The sequence below is a fragment of the Mustela nigripes genome, chromosome 15 (assembly GCF_022355385.1).
Source record: "Mustela nigripes isolate SB6536 chromosome 15, MUSNIG.SB6536, whole genome shotgun sequence".
In the NCBI taxonomy this organism is placed as follows: Eukaryota; Metazoa; Chordata; class Mammalia; order Carnivora; family Mustelidae; genus Mustela; species Mustela nigripes.
This window is the reverse complement of record NC_081571.1, coordinates 22,696,140-22,723,041: the sequence shown is the minus strand read 5'-3', so window position 1 is coordinate 22,723,041 and position 26,902 is coordinate 22,696,140. Positions and strand designations below refer to the sequence as shown.

Sequence of the window (26,902 nt, the reverse complement as noted above, 5' to 3'; positions counted from 1 at the left end):
TGTATAAGCTCTGAAGGCAGAGAGTTGGTTCTATTCCCAGGGCCTGGAAGATATTCTCAGGGCCTGGAAGATTTCTGAGCACATACGGGGGCTAAACTAAGCTACTGCCCTCACAGAGCTCCCAGTCTAATGGGGGCAAGCGTGCACAAGTGAATGTGTATGAGAGTGTGTGTGTGCAAGTGTGTATGTCTGTGTGTGTGTGTGTGTGTATACACAGGCATGTGTTAGATCACAGGAGACACAGAGCAGCCAGCTAATACATAATAGAGGTTAAGATCAGTGATGGGTGAGATAGTGTGGTCAAGAAGACCTCTCTGAGGAGGTGACAGTTGAGTATCTGAGTATGACAAATGAAGCTGTGTGGGATCTAGAAAGCTCTTCCCCAGCCACCCTGCCCCAGCCAGCTCAGATGCCCCCCTTACAAGTTCCCTGTGACACCAAAGGCCTTCCTTCCTGAACTTACTTCAATTGTGATTCATGTGTGCTGGTGTAACCCTTGGAGGAAGGTATGTATCTACCGCAGACTGAAAGTTCTGTGAGAGATTCTGTTTATATTATAACTCCAGACACAAGCTGGGACATAGTAAATGCGGAATATTCTTTTTCAAACAACAAACAAATGGATAAACAAACATGGGCATTTCCCCCAAGAGAATAACCCGAAGGCTTTGACATGCTCTGTGGCCTGGGAGGTCAACAAAAATGGCTACATCAATTTATTTACAATATGTGCCTGCCCAACCCCTCCCCTTACCACCATCACACTCCTCCTGCCCCTTTCAAGGAGAACTGCCCTGACCCGTGCTGTTGATGAGGAACTGGGGGATCCAAGGCAGCCATATTTGATTGGAAGGAGGTGGGAGCCGATATCACCTGAGAATACGTGTGACTCACAGGGGACCATAGGCAAGATCCACCACAGAACTCAGACCAGGGGCCTGAGGGTCTCTCTTCCTGAGGCTGTGGGGAGCTTAACGGTTTAATCCCACCGCATTTTAGGGCCCACTTCCGGACTCACCACTGCCCACCGCCACAACACACAATATAGAAGATGCTATATTGCATCTTCTAGGGCTTCTTCTCTCCACTCTTTAGCTCAAGATGTAGTAAAGCTTGACTCTTGGACTTGTCTGATCAAGTCTCCTTGATTTCTGTCAATCCAGCTTTCCATGGCTGCTCAGTAGAAATCCTGCCCTTCAGTCAAGGGCATCCCCTTGCTGGCTACTATCCTTTCTGACTTTTCTGGTAACTATCCATGTGCATGAAATGACAGCCTTTAACAGTCCTCTGTCAGAGTCTAAAGCTGTCTTTCAAGAGAACCTCCACCGTGAAGCTCTCTGTGATACCTTGAGCTAAGTGCATTCTCTGCAAGTGCGGAGTTCCTCTCGTGGGTAGACTGAGATGCTCGATGAAGCAGTAAATGTCCAGCACTGTCTGTTCCATGTTTGTGCTATCTTCCCCCATTAGGTGGCCTATTACCAAATGGCAGAAAGTGTGTCTTATATTATTTTGCTTGGTATATAGCAGTTGCTTACTAAGAACTTGGTAGGTTGATTGAAGGGAAGCATCACTCTTGACCATCAGCGATCTTTATATAGACTGGCTATCCATTCCTCTCCCTTACAGGATTGATGTATTGTGTGTTTCCAGTTGGTGATTTTGTGTCATCAGAAAGTCTTTCCAAAATAAGAGGCTGTCAGACAAGACAGAATTTCATTTTCACAAAACTAGAGGGTAGCACATGGATTAAAGAAACTGGAAAATGACAGGTAAGTCAGAGTTCACCATGGATATTGGGCAGTTAGAATCAAGCTTACAAGGAAATTGGGCTGGGTGACTGAGAAGGACAAGAACACTTTGTGATACCGTGTATGGGGAGCTGAAGTATGGTCTCCCCACAGGAGGTTCTGCATCCCCAGAACCTGTGAATGTTACCGTATGTGGCAAAAGGGACTTTACAGATTTGACTCAGTTAAGGTTTCTGAGATGGGGAGATGATCCTGCGTCATCCAGGTGGGACCGCCGTCATCAGAAAGGTCCTCAGAAGGGGCAGGCAGGAGATCAGAGCGAGTAGCTGGAGACAGGAGGATAGAAGCAGAAGACGGGTGACGTGAGGCGGGGCCCACAAGCCAGGCAGGCAGCCAGCCTCTGGACGCTGGAAAAGGCCAGGGGATGGATACTCCCTTCAAAGCCTTCCAAAGGAATCAGCCCTGCCCAGACCTTGATTTATTCTAGTCAGATGGATTTTAGTTCAGACCCCTAGCCTGTTAGAGTATAAATCCGTGTTATTTTAAGCCCCTAAAGTTGTGGTAGTTGTTACAGTAGCAGGAAGAAACTAGTTCACTATGAAAAGGCCATCAGTGATGAGGGGAATGTTGTCTCCTATGAGAACCGCTCTGGGCTCTGTGTCTGAGAGTGGGCTCCAGAAAGTTCTGTCCTGGAAGCCCCACGTTCTCAGTGGCAGAGCTACCAACAAGGGGCAAAGGGCTGGGGATATACCACTCCACCTAAACTCCCCATGTATCTTCTTCTGTGAAGAAGACATTTTGTGGTGAGAGCTGGAAAGCAAGTTCTAAAGAACAAGCCCGATGCCAGGAACTCACATTCTCTTTTTGGACATTCTGTCTAAAGAGAGTCTATTTCCAAAAATCAAAGCCAAGACAATCTGGGGAACCACAGTGCCTCGAGGAGCAGCTGATTGAATAATTGGTCAGTTATCACTGGGAGAAGAGAATCAATCAAATGAGCTGATTTTGCTGAATTGACTTTTATTGTCTTAAATTTTATTTATCTCAAGACCCCATCTCAGGATTCCCTAGACAAAGCCCAGACCCTGGGGTTTATCACCAGTTTCAAATACCTAAAATCATCCCAGACACGCCAGCCTTCTGTTTCTGAATCATGGAATTTTTCAGGCAGTCTGTGTATAGTCTCATTAAAGGCAAAAATATACAAAATGTGAAGCAAAAGAGAAAAGTACAGCTTCATGCCCCATAAGCAATATACGCTTAAAAAAAAATTAAGACTCCAAACATCCTCTCTGTCCTGTTTATTTTTTTCTTATCTGTAAAAGCAAAATGTACACAGAGTCTTCACCACATAATGTCAGGGTCGAATCCATGATAAACTGTAGTTTGATAAGAGGCAGGGTCAAGAGACTTTCATCCTGAAATGATCCTTAGCGGTGACTTTTCATTTGTGGGGTTTCAAAACAAGGCCACATTTGGGGTAAAGAAAGGTCTGTGGCAATGTTAACTTGGTGTGCTTTAATGCAGTTTATAAAACAAATCTCCCAAACATTTATTTTTCAGTCAGGCTTCTGCCTAGAGTGGGTTTAGGATAAGCAACAAAATTAAAGAAACCTCCCAAACATTGACATTGGCACTCAAAAAGAAAATAATAATAAAGACACGTATTAAAACATTTCCAGTATATTTTCATCTAAAATGTGTTGACATAAAATTTCTAAGAATGCCTCGTCATTATTAGCGTGTTGTTGTTGTTTTATTTTCTTCTCGTAGGAGTTACAAATACTTAGATTTAGACAGCTGGGTTCACACAGATAAAAGGTTCTTTATTAAAAAAACTCAACAATGAGAAAATCATTGCGTGAGCCTGGCAGAAGGAAAGCTCTCTTCTGCTCTCAGACTAACCTTAGCCTAGAGCATTCTGGGCTTACTTTGGATTATTGATTTGTCCTCATCTGTCTCCTTCCCTTATCCCCATGAGCACTCCTGCATTCATGAGTGTGCACCCACCGGGTGACTTCTTTATAAGAAAACACCAGAAGAAATAGTAAGAACGAACAAAATGCAACATATTCTCCGAACCAGCAGTTCTCAAACTCCAGCAGGCAGAAATACAAAAAGTATGTGAGAAATGCAAAGAATAGGTTTAACGGGTAATTCGGATTCAGATAGGTTACTAAACTCACAGATCCTTTCTAGTTCAAAAGAACATAAGGATGCTGATTTTCCTTTTAATTGGGGGAGGGGAGAGGCACAGCCTGCCATAAACTGGTTGCAGGGGTGTCTGTGAGGACTTCCTGAACAAAGATTCGAAGAAAAGCACCACTCATCTCCTGCCATCCCCAGCCCACCACCTGTGGGAAATGGAGCTGGGTTTGGGGGCTGGGAGAGATAGTGGGGTCCCGAGGCAGGGCCCTGACACACTCCTTCCCAGTGCCAGGGCACTGGCCCCATCTCCAGGGTAATCCAGCAGAGGTTTCTAGAACACTGTGAGAGTGTTAGCACAGAAGGAGGTGCTTCCTGAACTGCGATCTGCACAAAGGAGGGCCACCTCTGTTTGTAACCAAAATGGTTCTGAGCCCCGCAGAGACCAGAGCTGCCTTCCTGAGGACTTTGGCCCAGAGACCCCTGGGTGGCCTCATTTCCTATACTGAGCACAACATTAGCAGCCGCTTAGACAGATGCACAGAGAACTGAAAGGGGGGGCCAGGCTAGTGAGCTGGGACACTCCCACTCCAGGCCTCCCATTCCTCCTGCTGGTAGACCAGCCAGGCTGTACCTACCTACTAACCTGCCGTGCCAGGCGAGCCGGGCTCCACAGTCTCCCCAGGCAGGTGCTCTGGGAGGCCACAGGTGTGTTTGGCACTAACTGGGCAGCAGCGGGCAGTGCTGCTGGGCTCATGCACTTGACTTGGTTCCAATCTCCATTTTTAACCCTCCCAAACCTTCAGTGCTGTGCTGAAAGTGACCCCCTTCTCAGCGACCCAGCCTGAGTCAGGCTGAATGGCTCAGAGGGAGTCAGGGCACTGTTCGCTCCCAGAGTTTTTCTCGAAGCAGCCACTGCCCTTTGGGGTTCTCCGTCTCATGGTAGTCCTCCCCCAGAGAGGCCAGGGGCTCCGGCGCGAAGAGCTCCGTATCCCATTCCATGTCTTCTCCTGAGATGTTGAAGAGGATCTGTCGGGGGCTCCCCAGGCTGGAAGGGAGGAATGAGGCAGACGGTTTAAGCGTGGTTTGGCTAGTTGCACAGAGAAGGGACGCTCTGAGTCACTATTCCAATGGAGTTAACAGTGGTAACTTGGAGAGTTGGAACTCTCCAAGTGGAAACTCTTGGGAGAGTTGGATCTGGAGGGAGAAAGGCCGAAAGGTGACCAGGAGGGGCCCAGCCGACAAGAAGTTCTCCATCTAAGTCAGGCCAATGCCTTTCCAAGGTAGGGACATCTGATTAGTTTGGTGCTGGTTCCCTCTTGGTGCTATGCCCAACTCAACCCCAAACGCTCATTCAAAATCTGTAGCACAAGGTTGTCAGTGGCACAGCAGGGGTGGCGAGACAATGAAAAAGGGTGGCACAAAGCATGTGGGCCAAGAAGGCCAGAAGGAAGAGCAGGCAGATCCACAGCCGAAGGGACCATGAGGAGTGGTGACAGCAGTGAACCAGGCTGGAGTATGAGCATAGTCTAGGAAAAAACATCTTTAACAATGATCTCCCTCTCCCCAAAGTAGATAAGAATAATTTTTGGTATATAGGTTGGGGACTCAAGTCACATTAAAGACCACCCCCAGGAGTCTGGAGGACACGAAAACATCTTGGCTGAACGATTTGGTCCGAGCACTTACTCTTTTTTGCAGGCTTTGGGCTTAAATTTCAAGGTGTTGAATGCCCCTTCCACAGCCTTGGGCAAGTAAATGGGGTGCCTCTCGAGCCTCCTCTGAGTGCCAATGGTCCTGCACTCCGTGGTCCTTCGAAACTGGCCATCTGTTGCATGCACAGCGTGCGCGGCGATGTCCTCGGAGTGCCGGCGTGGCGCCCGCAGGATCCAGTTGGAGTGCAGGCTGTGCACCCGGGAGCTGGTGGCAACTGGAAGAGAGAAGCCAGTGCCCCGGGAAAGGAGGACTCTCCCTCAGAGAGGAGCAGGAGAGAGTGCCTCGGGCTGAGAGCCCACGACAAATGCACAGATCCCACAGTGGGTTCTTAGAGAGGATGGGAAAGTCCTGACCCTGCAATTATGGTTAGGGCGACGGCGAAATAGTGATGTGTTCATTAAAAATAAGGACACAGATCTATGTGTACTGACTTGGAGAGCCACCCACGATAGACTGCAAATAGTGAAGTGAAAAGAGCCGAGGACAAAATAGCAAAGAGATCCTGTTGTCCGCAATCTCGGTGGGTTTTTGCTTTCCTTTTGCCCATGTCCTGGCTTTCCCAGGCCCCGCTGTCGAGCAGAGGGCTGGCCTCTGTCTGGGACTGAGGGGCTGCAGTGAAGGAGGAGGGCGAGCAGAGGCCCCTGCAAGGAACAGTGAGATCGGGGAGTGGGAGGGATCACCTGCGAAATTCCATGAGACCCTAAATGTCACAGAGACGGTGCTTGGAGGCCAGACCAACTACAAACCACAAGGATCTTTTCTTTGATCCTTTGAGCATTAAGTAAAACACTCAAGAATTATGTAGTATTGGTACCAAAAGTTGGTCCCTCAACAACAACGGCCAGTAAACCCTGAGTACAATCGTCATCAATGACACCCAGGAGGGCGAGTCAAAGACTGAAGAAACTGACAGTCAAGTAATGGAATTTAAAGGTGGGATGAGCTCATGAAGTGGTGGGATTGGTTGCTTTCTAGCAGGAGAGAGCCAGTGATGCAGGCTGGCAAGGACAAACGCGTCAGTCGCAGCCCTTAGCTTGGTCCCTCTCCAGGGACCCAGGCGGGCCCAGCAGGCCCCCTGCTCCTTTCCTGCCCTGTGCATTGTCCTCAGAGCACTGAGCATGAGGGCCTCAGAGGGCGCTGTGGGCAGACGGGGGGTCAAAGCGGATGAAGGGGCAGTCAGGTCCCGCAGAGAGTGCCAAAGGAGCTCAGGCAGAGCGAGAAGCTAGATTTTTAAATACAGATTCTCTGCTCCTTTTTCTTCTTAAAAAAAAAAAAAAAAAAAAAAGGTGGTAAAATACAGAGAATCTAAAATTTACCATCCGAGCCATCTTTCAGTGACCAGTCCAGTAGCGCCAAATATATTCCCACTGGCCGGGGACGGCTCTCCAGGACTTTTTCCCCTTGCAAGACTGAAACTCTGTCTTCATACCCATGTCACACCAGCTCCTCCTCTAACCCCTTTCTTTAGTGCTTTGTCTCAGCTTTGGCCAGTGGACCACAGGAAGGAGTTTGGGTCCAAATACATGACAGTGTCGGGTAGGCTGGGAGGTGGCTGCAGATATAGCTAAAGCAAAGCCCCCTCCCCCGCCCCAGGAGAAGAGCAAGCCCTGGGCAGGGCTCTGGTGTGCAGTGTGGGTTTCCCTTTACTCAGGGTTGGGGTTCCCCCATAGCTCCTCCGCCAGCCCACTCCAGAGACTGTCCCCCACCCACCTCCTGCCCCGCCCCGGGCGAGCACTCACCATCAAAGTCCACGTCCTCATTCGGGGGCTCTGCCTCAGCAGCCCGGGGCCGCTTCTCTGTATCTAGCTCGGCAATGATGGAATCAAAGAAGGCCATGGCCTCGGCCACATCGGCGCTGAACTGGGAGTACTTCTTTGCGGCTGCTTTCTGCTAGAGGCAAGGGGGCAGGAGAGAGAGTTGCCTGAGCCAGCCTCTGAGCACCCACACACAAGCAAGCCACCACCGCCAAAAAGAATGCAGCGTCACTGAAGCAGAATGTATGTGTGGTTATGAATTTGCAGAGTTTAAACAGTAAATTTAAATGAGCTCCCTGGGGGAGGAGGGTGGATGCCCCCATCCGCAACTGCGGTGTGTCAGTGGGTTTCTAATTGCCTCAAGGAGAGACAAGTAAAGAATAAGATCTACCCCGTCCTCACTCAGAGACAGTTATGGATCTTTAGGCAAAATATTTAGTCTTCCCTTGGCCATTTTCCCTGCAGGTAAACACCTGGTTAGGGGACCGTGCAGCTCCTTCCTGGAGGCAATGAGGGGCTCCCAGCAGGAAAGAAAGGACAAGATAGGTTGGAAATGCTCTGAAAGAGCTGTCAGGACCCAAAGTGGCCAAACTTGGGCTCAAGTCATGGAATAAATTGAAGAAAAATTCGTATGATTATTTGAAAAATATAAGGAATGATAAAATACAGAGTTTTAAAAAAAAAGTCTACAGTGTGCCTAACCAGCTTCCAGGCTCTGTCCTGATCTGTTCTTCTTCATGATCTCATTCCTCACCCCTGTCTTCACAAACGCCCACCTGGGGAAGTTCAGGTCCCCTGGTGCACCTCCATGGAGAACTCTCAGTGAAAGGCACAGAATCATCGTGGGAGCCCGTGAAAGACCATCGGAGGAATTTAGGAAAGAAGAGAACTCAGGAAGGATAAGAAGGGACAATGTGTGTTAACTTGGGCTGTTTGATCTCTGTAGAGTTATTTTATTTGTGCTTTATTCGAGTAGAGTGAACACACCATATTACATGAATTTCGGGTGTGCAGTGTAGTGATTTGACAAGTGTATACAGTAGGCTATGTTTACCACAGATGTAACTTCCAGCTATCTCATTATATCGCTATTATAGTATCATTGATGGTATTCCTTATGCTGTGCCTTTTGTTCTCATAACTTAATTCATTCCATAACTGAAAGCCTATATCTCTCACTCTCCTTCACCCATTTTGTCCAACTCCCTATCCCTCCCCTCTGGCATCCATTAGTTTGTTCTCTGTATTTATAGGTCTGCTTCTGCTTTCTGTTTATTCATTTGCTTTTGTTTCTTTTTTAGATTGCACTTATGAGTGGAATCATGTGGTATTTGTCTTTCCCAGTCTGACTTATTCCACTTAGCATAATACCCTCCAAGTCCACTCATGTTGTTTCTTAATGATTCAATATTGTCTTTTTATGGCTGTGTAATATTCCAATGTGTGTGTATGTGTGTTTGTGTGACCACATCTTCTTTATCCATTTGTCTGTTGATGGACACTTGGATTGCTTCCATAATTTGGTTATTGTAAATAATGCTACAATAAACCTATATCTTTCCAAATTAGTGTTTTGTGTTCTTTGGGAAAATTCCCAATAGTGGAAATATTGGGACATATAGTACTTCTATTTTTAATTTTTTGAGGAACCTTGATACCATTTTTCACAGTGGCTGCACTAATTTGTATTTTTACCAACAGTGCCCAAGAGTTTCTTTTTCTTTACATCATGGTCAACACTTGTTGTTTCTTGTCTTTTTTATTTTAGCCATTCTGATAAGGATAAGGTGATATCTAATTGCAGTTTTGATTTGCACTTCCCTAATGATGAGTGAATTAAGCATCTTTTCCCGTGTCTGTTAGTCATCTATATATCTTCTTTGGAAAAATGTCTCTTAGGTCATCTGTCCATTTTCTAAATGAGTTTTTATTTTTTGTATTGAGTTGTATAAGTTCTTTATACATTTTGGATATTAGCTCTTCATTGGCAAATATCTTTTCCCATTCTCCCATTCACTAGGCTGCCTCTTCATTTTGTGGATGGTTTCATTTGCTGTGTAAAAGCTGTTTATTTTGATGTAGTACCAATAGTTTATTTTTACTTTTATTTCCTCTGCTTCAGGAGGTATATCTAGAAAAGTGCTGCTATAGCCAATGTCAGAGAAATTACTGCCTGTGCTTTCTTCTAGGATTTTGGTGGTTTTGGGTCTCACATTTAGGTCTTAAATCCATTTTGAGTTCATTTTTGTGTATGTTGTTAGAAAGTGGTCTGATTTTATTCTTTTGCATGTAGCTGTCCCTTTTTCCCAAAACCATTTATCCAAGAGACTGTCTTTTCTCCATTGTATATTCTTGCCTCCTTTGTCTTAGATTAATTGACTTTATAACCATGAGTTTATTTCTGGAGTCCCTATTCTGTTCCATTGATCTATGTGTCTGTCTTTGTGCCATATGTGAGCATTTTTAGAGGGAGATGGTATTAAAAGTGAATATTAAATTACAGGCTGGAATGTTGGGAAATGAAATGATGACATCTGTAGGTACATACAAGATCTTGGTGAAATGTATGCATTTCATACTACTAAAAACATTTTTAAATGGAAAGGTGTTTTTTTTTCCTTTTATATTTGTAAGGCACTTTCTTAGAGAAAATTTTGAAAAAGCCCAACATATACTTGAATCTTTTGTGTTATAAGTGGAATACTATCCACATGTACTTAATCTTCCCTCTTCAAAGAGCCCATTAAAATGAAACCAGGAGGGCAGAGAGAAGAAAACCTAATGACAAAGGGAGGAAGAAAGAGGCCATCAGTGAAAGATATATTTCCAGAAATTTCTGGCAGTTGCAAAGTGACTGAAGGGAGGGAGATATGAAAGAGCAAAAGAACCAGCCTTCTGGAACATCATGGGTTGGGGAAGTAAAAGGGTTACAATTGGACCCTTGGGAACTTGAAATGCACCAGACTTGGCAACACCAGGTACACTAAGGGTTCAGAGTGGGGAGCAGGACTAAAACCAGAAGGACTGGTTGGCAGTCTGTATGAGCACAGCAGGCCAGGCCACCAAGCATCCTTCCTGCAGGCAGATGACAGGAGGGCCCATCTCTAAAGCAGGTCATGATACTTGCCCTCCCTGTGGTTTTTCTTAGTGGTCCCTCTGCCTTCAATGTCTCATTGGGGCTGATTCCTACTCATCCATCAAGATGGGCTGGGTCAACTCATTCTCCGCTTAGACACACCCCTCTCCTGTACTGGTCTCTCCTCTAGGCTCCACGGTCTTCAGTTCCTAACCTAATTCTACTATGACACCTATCATTTTAGAAATTTTTGTGTGTGTGTGAAGTGGAAAATAGAGAAACAAAGAATGGAGAAATCCACACAATCTGGACTGAACCCCAAAAGAAGGATGAATATTATTTAATAGGGACGCAAGGTCTGTAGGTCTTTATATCTCAGCGCCCGTGGAAAGGGTGTCTCTGAGTCTCTGACTGAGAAACCTCCATCAGTGTTGGGTTTAAGGCAAGGGTCTCAGTCTCACATGTGGGCATCAGGTTCTTTTTCATGGAGTCACCCTACAAAAAGATCTAAGCTGCTCATTCCTCAGTGTCTCCAGTATGTAGACTTTGGCCAGTAGCTCAGAGCAGCCTGAATCCATTGCTTTCATTTATTAAAGAGTTTAGAAAAGAGTCAGCTTTGGTATCTTAACTACCAAAGGCTCAGAAATGAGCGAGACCGCAACTATTAGTTATGTTAACAAGAACCCTTGACTGTGGACTCTCGAAAATCTCGTAAATCCAGAAACTCCTCAAGTGTTGTCCTTCGAGGATCACATTTACAAGTTAAAAAGGAAATAATCAGCATATATGATGACTTCAGCCACCGCACTTTCTGTCCATCAAAACCAGTGGACAAAAGCCTTTTCAGCTGCACACTTGCTGGTCATCCCAAATACTTAAATATATTGTTTGCCTCCAAAGCCTCAAGCTTCAGGATTTGAGACTCGGGTCTCCCTCCCACACCTTGCCCTCTCTACGAGGCTGAGAAGTGATTGCCTTCAGGGCCACCCTGACATAGAAGCCCTTCAGCCAGCCCGGGAGGGTCCACTCCTCCAGGTCTTACTTCTGGGGTCTCTGATGGCCCGTCCAACACATTCCCATTCTAAAACTTGCTTCTGCTAGAAGAGCCTATAGATCTTGGTGTGTCTGGAGAATAAGAATGAGACATTAATGACTTTATCTGTGGCTGACCCATATTTACCTGTGTGGCTGAGTCTTATCCCAAAGGAGAGCTCCCCCCACTTGCCCCAACTGCCTTTGTCCATTCCCCCTAAACCCTTTATGGAATAAATAAGTGCAAATGAATAAGCTCTGCTCTTCTCCCTGTACCAACAGCAGTGCAGATGAGCCCCCACAGGGGTGCACCCCAACATCTACCTTTCCCTTCCAGTCCCCAAACTTGACCTAAACCCCCTCCTGGGAAGGCCTTCCCTCAGCTTGTCTTTATGCAGCTGTGACTGCTTCCTGGGTTTCGTGTTCAGCATTCACCTCTGCTAAGATTCGCGCTGGGTAGTAGGAACCAAGGTTCTGGTTCATCTCTCCATTGTTGTTGTTGTTTTTTTTAAATATAAGCAAATGTGAATTTATATGTGTATTTACCCACTTTCTTAAAAAACAAAATGACACCTACAAGATAGGGCTGTAAACATTGCTTTCTTCACCCCATGTATCCTGAGGACTTCTTCGCAGCAGTAGACAGAGACCACCCTCTGCCCCGGGGGAACCCTGCCTGGCTCCCCATCGTGTGGACCCACTGTCAGAACAGACCATAGCCCCCTGTCATCAGCTCTTTGGCTTCTCAGTAATCTTTGGCTATCCGAGTTAGTGCTTAATGCATATGCCATTTTGCATTTTGCCAATAATATCCTCGCTTGGGGTAGGCTTCTAATTATAAGTACTCTGTTCTCTATGTATCTGCTTGGTAGAGAGAATGGGAAGCATCAAGCCATCTGGCAAATCAGTCATACCTTATAAAAGTGTACGTTCACATGTCTCCAAATGAAGGTGCCGCGGTGACTTTTCTGAGTCCCAAGGCTAAGCTACACATCTGAGCCTTTTCAAGCCACGGTTTAAACCCAGGCTGACTCTAGGTTTGGTATTTTTCTTTGCTTTCCCAGAGCTTCTGTTGGCCTTTTCTGCCTCCACTGCCACATTCCCTTGGTCTCTAGCACGAGACCAGGGTTCAGGCCCCAGACCAATATCACAGGAAAATCTACTTCACAAGGCAGTAGTTGTACAAGAAGGGACGCTAGGCGCCCACACCCCTGGGTGGGATGCAGTACAGTGTCCCCTCTCAGAACTCAGAACTCCGGCTAGAAGAGGATTGCTTCACTCCCAATCCTGACTGTTTTCTAGCCCAGAATCTTTTAACTACGTCTCTGAATAACCTTCCCATTGTACCTGCCCGGGGCCCCGTGTCACAGGGCTCGTGTTCCCTCGCTGTGGGCCCCACAGCAGCCCCGGGGAAGAGGCACGTGGGCTGAAAGCAGCCGTATTGCCTTGCGGGCTCCATTCCCTTGTGCCTTTCCCATGGAACCTTCGGTGGCCTTGGGGTTATCATTTTCCAAGCCTCCCTATCCCACCCCCTTCACACCAGGCCTGGGTCTCCAATTACTTTTCCCTTTGCACTTTCCCCAACTGAACTCCACTACATTTCTCATTGTCATGTCTGAGGCCCCCAGTGCAGTTTATGATATTTTCCTGCATTTCACATCATCGGCCATCCTGCCTGATTTTGCCTGCTGTTTGGGTGCCTGCGTTTCTCCCTTCCATTCTTTTTCTTCTAGGATCTATCACTATTGATCTGCAAGAGGTCTGGATTCTACACATTGACCTTCCAGTTCAAACAGCAATATCATGTCAGAGGTCAGGTTGTGAGGGACATTCTAAACCCACCCAAAGCCCAGAGGACCACCCCTAAATGTCCACCCTCTTCTCACCTCTCCTACTTGGGTATCCCCTCACCTCCGTTGGAGGGCCAGCTCCCATGTCACCTGCCCCCACTGCAGCAGGCAGACATAGGCACATCTCGTCCATGCCCGTGTTCTGACTGGCGCGGACAGTCCACTACCATGCATTGTGTTCTCCTCGTTAGCCCCACATGAGACCAGCAATCTGTAACCTCTTCTTTGGCAATGCTTTGGCAACTAACACTCATGGATAAGACTCCCGTGATAGCTCACCACCAGCCCCTGCCGATATGAGACAGGTTGTGAGAGATACACAACTCCCAACATTCTGATTGAAATTCTACCTGTTTCTCTGCCAAGGAAACTCAGCATACCAGTGTGGTTCCAACAGTGATGCTGAGGGCTGCAGCTCGAGACAATGGGCCATGTCAGGGCAAGCAGACTGCCTTTCCACCTGTGAATGCTGAGTGCCTAGTTCAGGGTCAGGCATGGAGTGGTAATCATTCATTGAGTGAACGAATATATGTTATATACATGCCATTACCTAGGTTTATATTCTCCAATCAGCTTGCATGTTGCCTGTGTATCCTTTTGGATTTAACTTGGCAAATATTAAGAACTCCGTGCTCCTTATTTTTATGGAGTACTGGTAATACTCTGTTGAACGAATAATATCTGGAAATATGAATGTCAGTAAATTTCCAGGACCAGATGTGGAACTAGTCAGGACTGGAGAGACCACTTTCCCTTGGATCATTCTGTTGTGTGACATTATTGCAAAACAGCTCATACTTATCCACAAGCAATTTAATATCACCCAAAAAAGGTGGGGGCTTTTGAGGACAAGCCCTAAAAGCTCTAATACATCTTCTTCACCCTCTGCCATCCTTGGGATGGATATTTAAGACCAAGTCCAAGGTGATATTGACCTTATCCTTCTTATATTACAACGCCTAAGAAAGCATTTACCCGCAATTGAAGAGGGATTATGAAGAAAGAAGGGGACTTTATGAAACAAGGACTGAAACTATGAGAAACAGCAACTAGGAAAAGGGTATATCACTGGAATTTAATTACATACATACATATACCTACATACAAAATTTCAATGAAATTTAAGCTAAATGGTACACTTGCCTGAACTGGGAAAAAAAATGGTGAAATAGAAAAGAGAGCCGAGAAAATCAATCCAAAGAGATAAAAAGAAGGAAGACGTTTGTCATAAACTCTAGTATAACTCGGCTTTGGCATCCCTATCATAACTAAAGGCTACAGTCATTTTGGAAATGGAGCCACACGGCTTCTGTCTTGATCTTAGATATCATAGACTCATAGGTTGATAGGCTTAGTCTTTTTCCTCTCTGCTTTTTAATCTTAAGGACACTATTTCTTCTGCCCACACCTGGGAGCTCCTCTCCTTACATATCATCTAAATGATCATTCCACTTTAACAAAACACCAAGTAGAAAAAAAAAAAATTGCTCACACTTATCAAATAGTTAGAAACCTGATTAAATTGATTTGAATTCATATCCTTGAAGCATTGTATAAAACCAACACATGCAATAAGTGAAACATCACAATCTGTAGAGAGAAGGGATGAATTTATCACTACATGGTGGGAAACTTTGCTTCTTGGGGAAAATTCAAGTTGGATTCTCACTTCCCACTTCCAGTCAAGATACACTGCTGATTCAGAGAAGACTTGGGTTTTTTAAAAATGGAGCTATCAAAAAAGAAAAAAAAATGACAAATACTCAGCTGACCTTGAGACATAAAAGGCTTTCCAAGCAGAAAAGCAATGGAAGAAATATCAAAGACAAAAATGGGTATCTTTGATTACATAAAAATCAGTAGTATTTATATACCAGAAAATGTCAAATAAAATTAAAATACACATAGTAGCTTGGACAAAATATTTTTAGCACCTATGGCAAACAGTGTGCTCATATTCTTAATATGAGTTCATGGAAATAAGAAATATTTACTGGAGCCAAAAGAAAACTGTAGAAGGCTTGAATGGGCAATCCCTTAAACAGGAAGTACACATTGGTTTGATAAGTTAAAAGGGTCCTTCTTTGCTCAAGTAATAATCAAAGAAAAGTATATAAAATAATGCAATTTATTACATCAGTGAACTTTCTAAATTAATGCAATACTAGTAAGAAGTGCTTTTTAACGCACTGTTGATGAAAGTGTAAATTATAAAATGTTTCTGGAGTAATATGTAGAAGAATCTTTAAAATTGAATGACCTTTAAACTTTGTCCCATTAGTCATACTTTCAGGAATTAATAACGTGACTTATAGAATAGGATGTATTTATTTGTAATTCTTCACAATTAAAGAATGTGAGCTGTTATATTTTTTGTCATTGAAACTTTAGTTTTCAAAAACTAGTTAATGAGGCAGGAAACAATCCACAAAATATAATATTAACCAAAAAGAGATTGTAAAATTATATGATATAAGCCAGATTTAGTAAATTCATACATACACATACATTAGGGTTGTCAAATTTAGCAAATAAAAGTATAAGACAGCAGTTAAATTTCAATTTCACATAAAAAAATGAATAATTTTTTAGGGTTAATATATACCAAATATTGCATGGACATAATTATACTTAAAAAACACATCACTTAATCTTAAATTCAAATTTAAATAAGCATCCTTTGTTTAGGTGGCAACCCTAATTTACATATATGTAAATATACAGGAAATAAATGATTGAAAGAGAATATACCTAAACATTTTATAGTAATTATCTCTAAATGGTAGGATTCTAAGTTCTTTTTATTTTATTTCTTATATTTCTCTGTGTTTTATAAATTTTATCTAATATCATTTTATCACCCATAATTTCTTTCTAAGTTTACCCCCAATGTTGTTTTGATGGTGGTGAACTCTGATCCATTACACACTGGATATTTTAATTATTAGGATATGATTCCATATGAATATACTCAAACTATATTCTACTCCACTAAAAATAAAAGATAATTTTCCACTCAGTGAAAGCAACTGATCTACTACTCTTTCAGATCTTCCACCAAACTTCGTAAGTTTTCTTCTTATACCTTCTTAAGGGCGCCTGGGTGGCTCAGTGGGTTAAGCAAGTGACTTTGGCTTAGGTCATGCTCCCAGGGTCCAGGGGTCCAGCCCCACATAGGGCTCCCTGCTCAGCGGGGAGCCTGCTTTTCCCTCTGCCTCCTGCTCCACTTGCTTGTGCTCTCTCTCTCTCTCTCTCTCTCTGGCATATAAATAAATAAAATCTTTTAAAAAATAAAATAAACGTTCTTAAGTTACAGTTGGAGTTTCTCAGGTTATTGGTTTATTGAATGTCTGCTCTGTGCCTGGAGCCACGCAAGAGATTGGAGATAGAAAGATAAATCAGATGCAGTCCTCTCACTCAGTGAGCTCATAGCCAGTAGCAGAATGTACAAATGAACAGACAATTACAGTGCTGAGTTCTGGGTGCTGGGTGCTAAGTATTGAGATGGGGGGTTCAGACTCAAGGAGGGGGGGAAATCCACTCTTAGATTGTAGGTGTGAGAAATGGCTTCCTAGGGAAATGCTTTCTCTGCTGTTAAAAGACAAGAAGTTAGCCAGGTGAATCGGGTGTGGTAGAGAGGAAAAGGGGAGGAAGAAGTATTATTACTAGGCTGAGCAAACAGCATGTGCCTGCAGGATAGGATGAAGAATGCATTTATCCATCTTGTGGTCTGACTGAGAGGGGCTTCTGGAACTATATGCTTTGTTATCAATCATCATCATATTGTTTGTCATCTTGTGGAGAACCCTGCCAAGCAAAAGAGAATATCCGTTGCAGCTCATATTGAATTAGTCCCGCCTTTCAACTCTGCAAACCAGATATAGGCCAAGTGATAGAGACTCTCCCAGTAACTGACACTCCAGAAAACCTTCATTTTAATATCACCGTGTTTGCACAAAGTCTCCCCAGCAGATCCGAACAATAATTTTCAGAGGTGTAAAAACAGATCTAAAATCTGCCTTCTATCCTGTAGGAAATTAAACATGCATATTATACATGAAAGATTTGGAATCTTTTTAGATGAATTGGATTCAGATCCTTCTGCCCTAGAGGAGAAAGAAGTTTCTATTTGCTGTTGACGTGGTCTTATATGATGAGCCAGGATTGGGTGGCCTCAATAGAAAATTGACTCTGAAAGCAAACTATTACCAGAATAAAACCACTTGAAATAAAAATCAGTCACTTTTGGCAAACATTCTCCAGAACTCCATTGGTTCTTTTTAAACCATTGTAGCAGGTGAATTTCTTTAGCTGGGGTGGGGTAGGGCAGGGTGCAGGGGTGGGGAGCACTTTGCAGTTAGTTCATCCAGACAGACATATCAGGAATCCAAGCTGCTCAGAATTAGGTAACCCATAAGAGAATTAATAATGCTTTCTTCTCCTTGCAGTGGCTGACCAATAGCCCTCACTTCAGAAAATGTCTGGCTCAAGCCATCTGGGCAGTGTTCCAGGGGGCACTGCAGCCAACCCCTGCTAACAAGCTCTCTGGGCAGAGCAAGCCTTGTCTCGAACTCTTCCTCTTCACCAACCATCAAAACCCAAGCTGTTTAGCTCTACAGAAGGAAGTAAGTTCTGACACAGGCAACAACATGGACGGACCTGGGAAACATGCTGAGTGACAGAAACCAGTCACAGAAGGACAAATGCTATATGATTCCATTTATCTGGGGTTCCCAGAGTAGGCAAAATGATAGAGATGGAAAGCATGACAGAGGTTACCAGGAGTGGGGGTAGCAGGAAAATCAGGAGTTACTGTTTGGGAAGGAGACTTTCTGTTTGGGGTGACAAGAAAGTTCTAGAAAGGAGAGTAGTGGGCTATACACCATTGTGAATGCACTTCATGTCAGTGAATTGCACCCTTAAAAATGGTTAAAATGCTAAATTTTTTAAAAGTTCATTTTACTTAAGAAGACTTTCATATCTTAAGAAATAATCAGACCTTTTATAAAAAAAAAAATCTCCTCGTTCCTAATTGAAGTACTTTAGAGCCTCCCTGACCTCTTAATGGATTCATTTTCTAGTGTACTGCTAATACATTTTGTAAAGTAGTCTAAAAATGTATTAGCTAAGGCTTCATAGTCTTTCAGATGAAGTAAACAATCATTTGGAAAAATCATGGAAGACTAGTGTGAAGAACTCTGGTTATTGTCTGACAAGTAACAATTTGAAAGGGGTCCAGTGTCACACATTTCTCTCTAAAAAAATTTATATAAAATCCAAAGAGAAACACTTAATTTCTTAAGGATTCATTGACTGTGATATACTCCATTATCCATAAGCTGGGGACATCTAAAAAGCACTCATTTAAGGGGCTAAGAAGTGCCATGTGGAAAATGGTAAATATTATGTTTATTTCACCACTCACACACACACACACACAAACTGAAATGGGTGATGAAATGCTCTAGAATTAGATATTAGTGATAGGTTGCACAACTCTGAAGATACTAACTACCACTCAGTAATACACTTTCAAGGGTAAGTTTCATGGTATGTAAATCAAAGCTATTATTTAAGAAAAAAAAAATCCAAGCTGAGAGAAGCAGTCTTTAAGAGGAATGGAAAGATAGAAGTCAAGTATCTCAGAACCCCTCCCAGCAACTGGAAGAAATTACCTAAAGAACTAGGTGAAGGGGGTAGACACAGGCTGAAGCCAGTCACGTCCCAGACAAGACCCCCAAAACAGACGGCAGAAGGAGCAATTCACTCTCCAAGATGCTGAGACAAGGGGCACAAAGAGCAAGAAACACGACAGGATAGCTTTCTGCTTTTTACATACATTTTTCTGTAATGGAGAACTCTGTCATGGACAGAGGCTTTAACAACTTCAGAGGCTTTCGACAAAGATCGTCAGGCGGATGTGTGGTCCATCCATGCCTCCAGCATCTGAATTCCCCGCTGGGTCCAGAAGGGATAGCCAGAAGTTAGGTACCCGGGTGCCACTGCCTGGACCCTCACTAAGATGCAAGGCAAGCTTGTCGCAGCAGGGGCTCTAAGAAATCACCACCAGAAACGTGTGGACTGGTTTATTGCCTTGCTTTTCCACAAGCGTGACCACCCACAAGGACAGGGACTTTGACTTGCTCACCAGTATTTAGAACAGCTCCTGACATATACCCAGTTCCTGACAACAATAACGTGTTGAGGAAGGGAGGGAGGGAGGCAGGGCGGACATAGCTATTGAGGAGGTGTTACTTAAAAATTATTGAGGGCATCACTAGCCCCATCACTCGTGGTTTCTTTTCTTTTCTTTTTTTTTTTTTTAAAGATTTTATTTATTTGACAGAGAGAGACAGATCACAAGTAAGCAGAGCAGCAGGCAGAGAGAGAGGGGGAAGCAGGCTTCCCACTGAGCAGAGAGCCCGATGCAATGCGGGGCTCAATCCCAGAACCCTGGGATCATGACCTGAGCTGAAGGCAGAGGCTTAACCCACTGAGCCACCCAGGTGCTTCTCACTTGTGATTTCTGTACCACGGCCCATATGAGAATTTCTGCAACGTAAAGCTGAGGGGGAAAAAATCTCACTTCCACTAACCAAAGGGTATGAGTTCTTCCTCTTAGACAGAATTTTAATACGAATCCAGCTCTCTTTATGGTAGCTTCCAAGAGATACAGAGCCAAACTCCTCCGTAGCTGCTGAATTATGATCTACGCAGCCTTGATTTTCTGTTGATGTTTTATTCTCTCCCAGTTGTCCTATTTCTGCGGCTGCTTTACTCTGCCGGCAGGTGGCTCATCTCAAGTACTTCGCAGGATAAGTGAGGAAGAATGAAAAAGTGTTTCTGTGGAAATGGTTTGAAGATATAGTCCGCCCCACTGTGAAGTTCCTCTTGCAGCTGAACTCAAGCCTTCTGCCCAGCTTTCTTCCTAGTGCAAAAGTAGACAACACACACTCAGGGTTTCGGTGCTGCAGGGACCAAGAGTAAAAATGGAGTCAGAGGTAGCCGTGTGCAGGGAAGGTGTCGAGACGAAGGGAAATCTGACTCACAGATGGTGGGGAGGAGAGAGCTCGATGCTTCGGGTCTGGGTTTCTCCTGCACAGGGGAGCCCGGGCCACGCAGCCCCTATGAGAGCGCTTCTCCCCTCTCACAGAATCCACGCGGGACAGGAAGCATGTACCTCCCTGATGACTCTCCCTGGCCCGGGTGTGCAGGATAAAGTAGCCTGCTCACCTCATCCTGAGGGGCCACACACCCTCCTCTGACAGATATTTTACATTTTCTGATTGAAAGGCAGAGTGGCTCCGTGGGCAAGCGTGTAAGCTCTGGCACCGTGCAGACCCAGTTTAAATCCTGGCTCTCTCCTCATCAGGCGCACAGCCTTCCCTAAATCGCTTCCTGTCTTGGAAACCCAGCTCTCCCCTCTGTGGACTGGGGCTAGTACTCGGCACGTGTGGAGGACAGTCAGAAGTCAGGACTAACTGCTGATTGTCACTGGCTGGGCCCGGGGCCATGGCCGAAGAGCAGGGCTGGGGCACGAGGAGGAGACTGGCGGGTGCCACTTTGCTGACGGGAATGCCCGAGGTGCCCAGGGCGGGGGCTTGGGTGGCTTTGCCTTATTGGTTCAGAAACTCCATGTTCCAGGTCAGGACCCACTTCCGATATGCTCTCCTTCAGCCACTTGAATTTTGCACCGTGTTGGAAACTCTAACACCGGAGCCTCTAAACAGTGAGTCCCAAACTATGGCTCATACCTGATGCTGACACAAAAATTCTCTGCTGTGGGTTTTTTGTTTGGACTTCAAAACGTTGCAGACCATGTGTTTCATTCATTTTCATAATGACCTCCTGTTTGGAGGGAGGAGCAGACTGTCACAGGGCCTGGCCAGGAACCCCTTGGTGCAGGGGCTGGGGAGGGCCTCCCCAGGCTTGCTTCCCTTCTGGCCTGTCCTCACTATGATCCACACGGGTACTCATCCCGTGGTACTCATCCCGGCTCGCCCATCTCCAGGGGGCTGGGACCCCAGATCATTTGGCAACCTGATGTATCGTTCCTTAGCCATTGTTAACATTTCAGCAGGCCCGACTAGGAATGCCATACCAGGATATGAGAAAATGTGAGTCTGGACCCTGGAATGGCTTGGGGAATAAATTTAGTGTGTCATGACCCGCATGCGAAACAACTAAAAAAAAAAAAAAAAGTATCGAGTGTTTTGAAAAAAATATCAGAGTACCACACAGAGAATAGGAATAACTGTATCTCATGAATTTTTGTTTTGGTTGTATTGAATAAACTAGGTTAGTATCAAAAATATATATTTTTTCTTTTTTTTAATTTAAATTCAATTAACCAACATATAGTAATCATTAGTTTCAGAGGTAGTGTTCAATATCTCATCAATTGTATATAACATATATTTCTTACTGAGAGTTTTAAACAGAACAGCCTAGAAACCATTATCTTTTCAGAAAAGAGAGACAGACTGAGGGCTAGTCAATTCGTGAGGAGGGAGAAAAGGTCTCCACGGTGCTGTGGTGCCCAGAGAACACCGCTCACTCCCTACCCCAAGGCCAGCGCTTCCGTCATCTGGACACAAAAGACCAGACTTTATAAAGCATTCATAAGTGACCAGTGGTTGTGCTTTGGGGACAGAAAAATGACAAAGATGCTGTTTCAGCTTGATCACGCATACCAAAGTGGCTGCCGTGCACCAAGGAGACACACAAGCAACATGCCACGGGAGAATGTGATAAAGGCTAGAACAGAGATGTGTTTAGACTAATGGGAGAGAAAAGAAAAGGCTAATTCTGCAGAGGGCTGTGCTCATTTCCTAGGGCCACAATAACTAAGTCCCACCTCCTGGGCCACTTGGAGCAACAGAAACTTATTGTTCCAGTCTGGAAGCCAGAAGTCTGAGGCCAAGATCTTGTCAGGGCCATGTTCTCTTTAAAGCATTAGGGAAGGATGTGGCCCAGGCCCCACCCAGTTTCTGGGAGGTCCCCGGCTTGTAGCGGCCAAGTCCAGACCTCACCTAGGGTTCCCCGTGTGTGTGTGTGTGTGTGTGTGTGTGTGTGTGTGTGTGTGTGTGTTTTCATCTCAGTTTCCCCTTCTTATAGGACATTGGTGTTGTCAGATTAGGGCCCCACCCTTAATACCCACAATCAACTAGTTTTATCTGTAATCAGCCTAGCTCCAAATAAAGTCACCCTCTGAGTTATAGGGTGTTAGGATTTAAAAATATGATTCTGGGGAAACACAATTCAGCACATGATAAGGGCTCAGGAGAAGGAATGGTGTTTACCTGAAACCTGAAGATCAGCAGGCATTTTCTACAAATGCAGGAAGGGGATGACATTCCAGAAGAAAGGAGCTCTCGGGTCCCCTGCTCCTCCCACCCAACTAGCCCTGGAGAGGGCACCCATTATGTCTCAGGTACACCCGGCATCCTTCTCTTTCTTTAGGAGTCACAAAGGAGAGTGCTGGTCTGCCGGAGACTAAGAAGCCTCCCACACCTTCCACTGCAAAGTTAGTAAGCCCTGGAAGACCTACTATGTGCCAGGTCCTATCACAGACAGGATCTTGCTTTTGCCTCAAGGGGTATGTTCTTATTTCCATTTCTATGCTACAGAAACCAAGGCCCAGAGAGGCCAAGATAACCTGACCAAGGTACACAGCTGGTAAAGAAACCACTAAAATTCAGGTCTTGGTCCTACTAACAACAAAGCCATTTTAAAACTTCTTTCTGGGTGAGCCTAGGTGGCTCAGTGGGTGAAGCCTCTGCCTTCAGCTCAGGTCGTGATCCCACGGTCCTGGGATCAAGCCCCACATCGGGCTCTCTGCTCGGTGGGGAGCCTGCTCCCTCCTCTCTCTCTGCCTGCCTCTCTGCCTACTTGTGATCTCTCTCTCTGTCAAATAAATAAATAAAATCTTTAAAAACACACACACACACACACTTTTTTCTGGTCACATCATGGTGAGAGGCATCTCCCGAGGAAATGTGCACGTTGTGTCCACAGGGCCAGAACTGGTGTTCTGTGCCTAAGCCCTCCCTGGACCTTCAGACTGCTGAACTAGGAAGAGTGCAAGGAGGAGCGGAGCCAGGCTTTCTAAAGAGACAACTGCATTTTTTTTTTTTTTCTTTTTCAGGAAAATGTGGTGCCTGGAGGGACTCTAACCAGAGCCGAGAACCCCACGATATCCAACTACGAGGGACTCCAGAGCCCCCTGCAGTCCCGTCTGTCATGGGAGGTGACCCTGAAGGAACTGTACTGGCCGGTCACAGGGTCTGTTCTGGAACCCAAGAGTAGGTACGGGGGCATTGATGTATTTTGGGGGTTAACAAACATGGTTACTTAAACCACTGCCACCTGGGATAAAAATGCAGACAGCTGAAACCAGTGGGGGGAGGCCAAGGCCTAGAGATCTGATAGCTGGCCAATCAGTCATTCAATGGTAATAGGGCCTCCGTAGCCCATTTAGGAGTCACAAAGGAGAGTGCTGGTCTGCCGGAAACAGGATGTTTCGCTCTGCGGAAACAGGATGTGGGAGAGACAGGTCCACTGTCCAGGCATCAGGGAAAGATCGGTGGGAATTTCAAACAGCCTCAAACCTCAGGCATTTGGGGGTGGGGGTGGGGGATAAAAATAAAAAATTGAGGACTGAAGGAAGGAGTGCTCCAAGGAATTGGAGGTCCTGCCAGAACAGGTCACTGAGCCTCAGCTTGACCCTCCGGGACACAGGAGTCTGTCGCAGCTCCCCTGTGGCATTAGTGGAAAGCTCAAAGAGGGATACTGTGTACAAACACCGGCGTGAGTAGCAACCACGAAATAACTGCCGGTACTTGCGCTAATTTCCTGCTTGGACTGCCCGGGCTTGAAGCCTCCAGGGCCCTGCAAAGCTCTCCTGCCCTCTCCGTGAAGTCACGGGGTGTCTGGAGGCTGCGCCCGAGTCCCCCGGAGGCCGGGACCCAACCCGCGGATGGAGCCCCTCCTCCTGCCTTCGGCTCCCGTGGAGCCGAACACCTCGAAGTCGGAAAGCATCTGGTTCCCGGGAAGAGCGCACGTCTGCCTGGGATGTTCAGGGGCCACCCAAGCGTCCTACCGTCCATCAGGCGGGCGGCACATGACGAATACGCCAAGCAAACGTGCAAACGTCGTGCGCTGACCCCAAGCCCAGGTCTCGCCCCAGGCTGCCCTGCACACACCGCGAACCCCCGTCCCCAGGGCCTCCCCCAGGAAGAGAAGCAGCAGGGGACGGCCACCCTGCCCCAGGCAGGGGAGGGCGGTGGAGAGTCTCTAAGGGAGGACGAGCTGGGGCTCCAAAGGTGCAGACGAGTTAAGTGGCGCGCGCGAAGGGAATGGGGCGAGCCAAGTCCCCCTCGCGCACCTGGGGCTCTCGGAAGAATTCTCGGCGCAGCTGTGCGTCTCAGCGGCGCTTACCTTTCTTTCTTTGGAGGTGGGCCGGCCGGGGCTCCTCTCCGCGCTTTCCGAGGCAGCGGAGGAGGGGGACGAGAGGCCGGGGGCGCGACTGGGCTTCAGGTCGTGCAGGCTGCTGAGGTACTTCTTCCGCAAGGCCAGCAGCTCCTGCAAGTACTGCAGGCAGTCCTGGGGGCGCGACAGCAGCCACGCCCGGTCCCCCTCCTGCTGCAGGCAGTACAGGCTGCTGTCCATGCTGCTGATGCTTGTGGACGTCTTCAAGGACTCGCTGAATTTCTCCCCGTGGTCCCCGACCACGTACATGGAGCTGCTGCGGGTCAGCCTCACGGTGGGGCTGGCCGGGTCGTAGCTGGGACCCGTGGCCACCCCCGCCTTCCTCTGCGGGCCCGAGTTAAAGATGGAGTGCAGCTTTCTGAGCATAGTGCTGGATTTCTCCCCGCGGGTGCCTTCCAGCTGCCTGCGCCGTGCCACTTGATCTAGCTGGGGAGAGACGAGCCAGCACGCAGGCCTCCTGCCATCTGCCTGCCAGGACGCCTCCTATCTCCGGAATCCCAGAGACGGCGGCCAGCGGGGTCAGGCGGGCAGGCTGGGCAGCTCTCCTGGGGGGCACATTTCCATGCCCCAACCACGGTGCCATCCACCACCCGGAAACACAAGGTGGGGCACCGGGAGCTTACAAGCAAGAGGCCTGGTGGCCTCTAAGCCCGGTTGAATGCAAGCACCTTCAATGCTCTTCCACGGAAGGCCCCAGCTGGATGTGGAAAGCGTGACCGTGCATTTCCTGCACCGCTATTTTCTCTCCTGCTCCTTTTCCATGTCTGAATGTGGTCTTTCTCCGTCTGATTTGATCTTGGTCTGGATTTGTATGTTTCCACCTGGGCCAAGCTGGCTCTGGTCCTGAACGCCTGGCTAAATCCTACCGGGCCAGAACACCGCGAAGCCAAAACCCCTGTGTTGCTTGAGGTAAAATCCAGTCCCCTGCGAGAGGCCAGGGTGGACAGAGCCAGAGCTGTTGGCCCGAGGCTCTCAGATCTTCGATAAGCTGGGCCCTGTCTGCGTCCTGCAGGCCTGTCACCCTGCCGTAACGGGACCTTGCCGCGGTTACCGGATAGCAGCCCATTGTGGAGACAGGAGGATTCAGGTGTCCGGACCACAGCTTTCTGCACAAAAGCCTTAGTGAAAGTAGGGTGGCCACAGAGATGGGGCAGACCTGTTCTTTAACTTAGCTAAACATATTTTTTATTTAAACAGACTAGTCAGAGTCAGACACAAACTATTTTTCCAAGAGCATCCTCTGAGTGCCCTGAGATCTCGGGGATGTCCCCTCAAGGATTTTTCTCAGGCTAATAGGACACATGGTTATTGCCTTCATTTCTCTACACAGCCTGGTTCTCTCCCAGACTTCACAGAGAAAGCTATAGCCTATAAATCTGCAGCCCAGGCATTTGCTTAAGCTGGGATAGGTGTTAGAGGAAATCCACAAGACCCCATAAACAGGTTGTGGGGTGTCACTGGCTGTGTGTACCCGCATGGTTTATTTCTGCCGGGTTTCCATTTTGTTTGTTTTTGCCATATGAAAGAGAGAAAGTGTTAGTGGTTTTTTCAGATCTTCAAAGAATTCAGTGTCAGTGGCACGTTAATTTACTGAACTGTCGTGGCATCCTTGGGAGAGAAGAGTCCTTTCCATTCATTATTGGTCCTCAATTCACAGATGAGGAAGGTGAGCCTGGAGTGGTTAGGAGACTTACTAAGGTCTAAGTTGGTGAGTGAGAAATTTGTCCTCAAACCCAACCACCCAGCTTCAAAGGCCGGCATGCTGGCCTTATGGCCCCCCTCAGTGCCCTGGGCCCGTGACATCACACCCTCTGAGGTCCTGCCCATCCTTCTGGCTTTTCACCGGCACAATATTGTAGCACTCAGAATAAATGAGCACTCACAGAATCTCTGCCTAAAGGAATCCAGGGACTGTGACCTTTCTCAGTAGCTTCTGCCAGTGGACTTAGGATGATCCTAATTCTACATGGATTTAGAAAAAGGTTAGATAAAAAATGAATTCTGATCTATATTATATCCAGAATGTCCCAAGAATCTAATCTGTTGATCTCAAAGAGAATGAAACTATCTTCCTATGTATTTTTCTCCTCT

At 46.3% G+C, this 26,902-nt stretch overlaps 1 protein-coding gene across 2 annotated transcripts; it reads right to left on the bottom strand.

The window, feature by feature from the left end:
* Positions 1–2,874: 2,874 nt before the first annotated feature.
* On the bottom strand, positions 2,875–25,641 carry C15H13orf42 (chromosome 15 C13orf42 homolog). Of its 2 annotated transcripts, none has more exons than XM_059377496.1 (4): positions 24,761–25,641; positions 7,349–7,499; positions 5,583–5,823; positions 2,875–4,941 (listed from the first exon to the last, which is right to left on the bottom strand). In XM_059377496.1, the coding sequence occupies exons 1-4, from the start codon at positions 25,175–25,177 to the stop codon at positions 4,767–4,769; spliced, it is 984 nt and encodes a 327-aa protein (XP_059233479.1). In that variant the 5' UTR covers positions 25,178–25,641; the 3' UTR covers positions 2,875–4,766. The 2 variants fall into 2 exon arrangements, with proteins under 2 accessions (XP_059233479.1, XP_059233480.1); XM_059377497.1 differs by having other exon boundaries at positions 7,349–7,496; positions 24,761–25,640.
* Between the last annotated feature and the right edge of the window lie 1,261 nt (positions 25,642–26,902).

Coding starts and splice junctions, on each gene's coding strand:
- C15H13orf42 (XM_059377496.1), bottom strand. CDS start 25,177: ATGCTCAGAAAGCTGCACTCCATCTTTAACTCGGGCCCGCAGAGGAAG. Junction 7,500..24,760: donor CCACCTCCAAAGAAAGAAAG/GTAAGCGCCGCT, acceptor CCTTGCCTCTAG/CAGAAAGCAGCCGCAAAGAA. Junction 4,942..5,582: donor CCCAAAGCCTGCAAAAAAGA/GTAAGTGCTCGG, acceptor CCTCCCTTCCAG/CCTGGGGAGCCCCCGACAGA.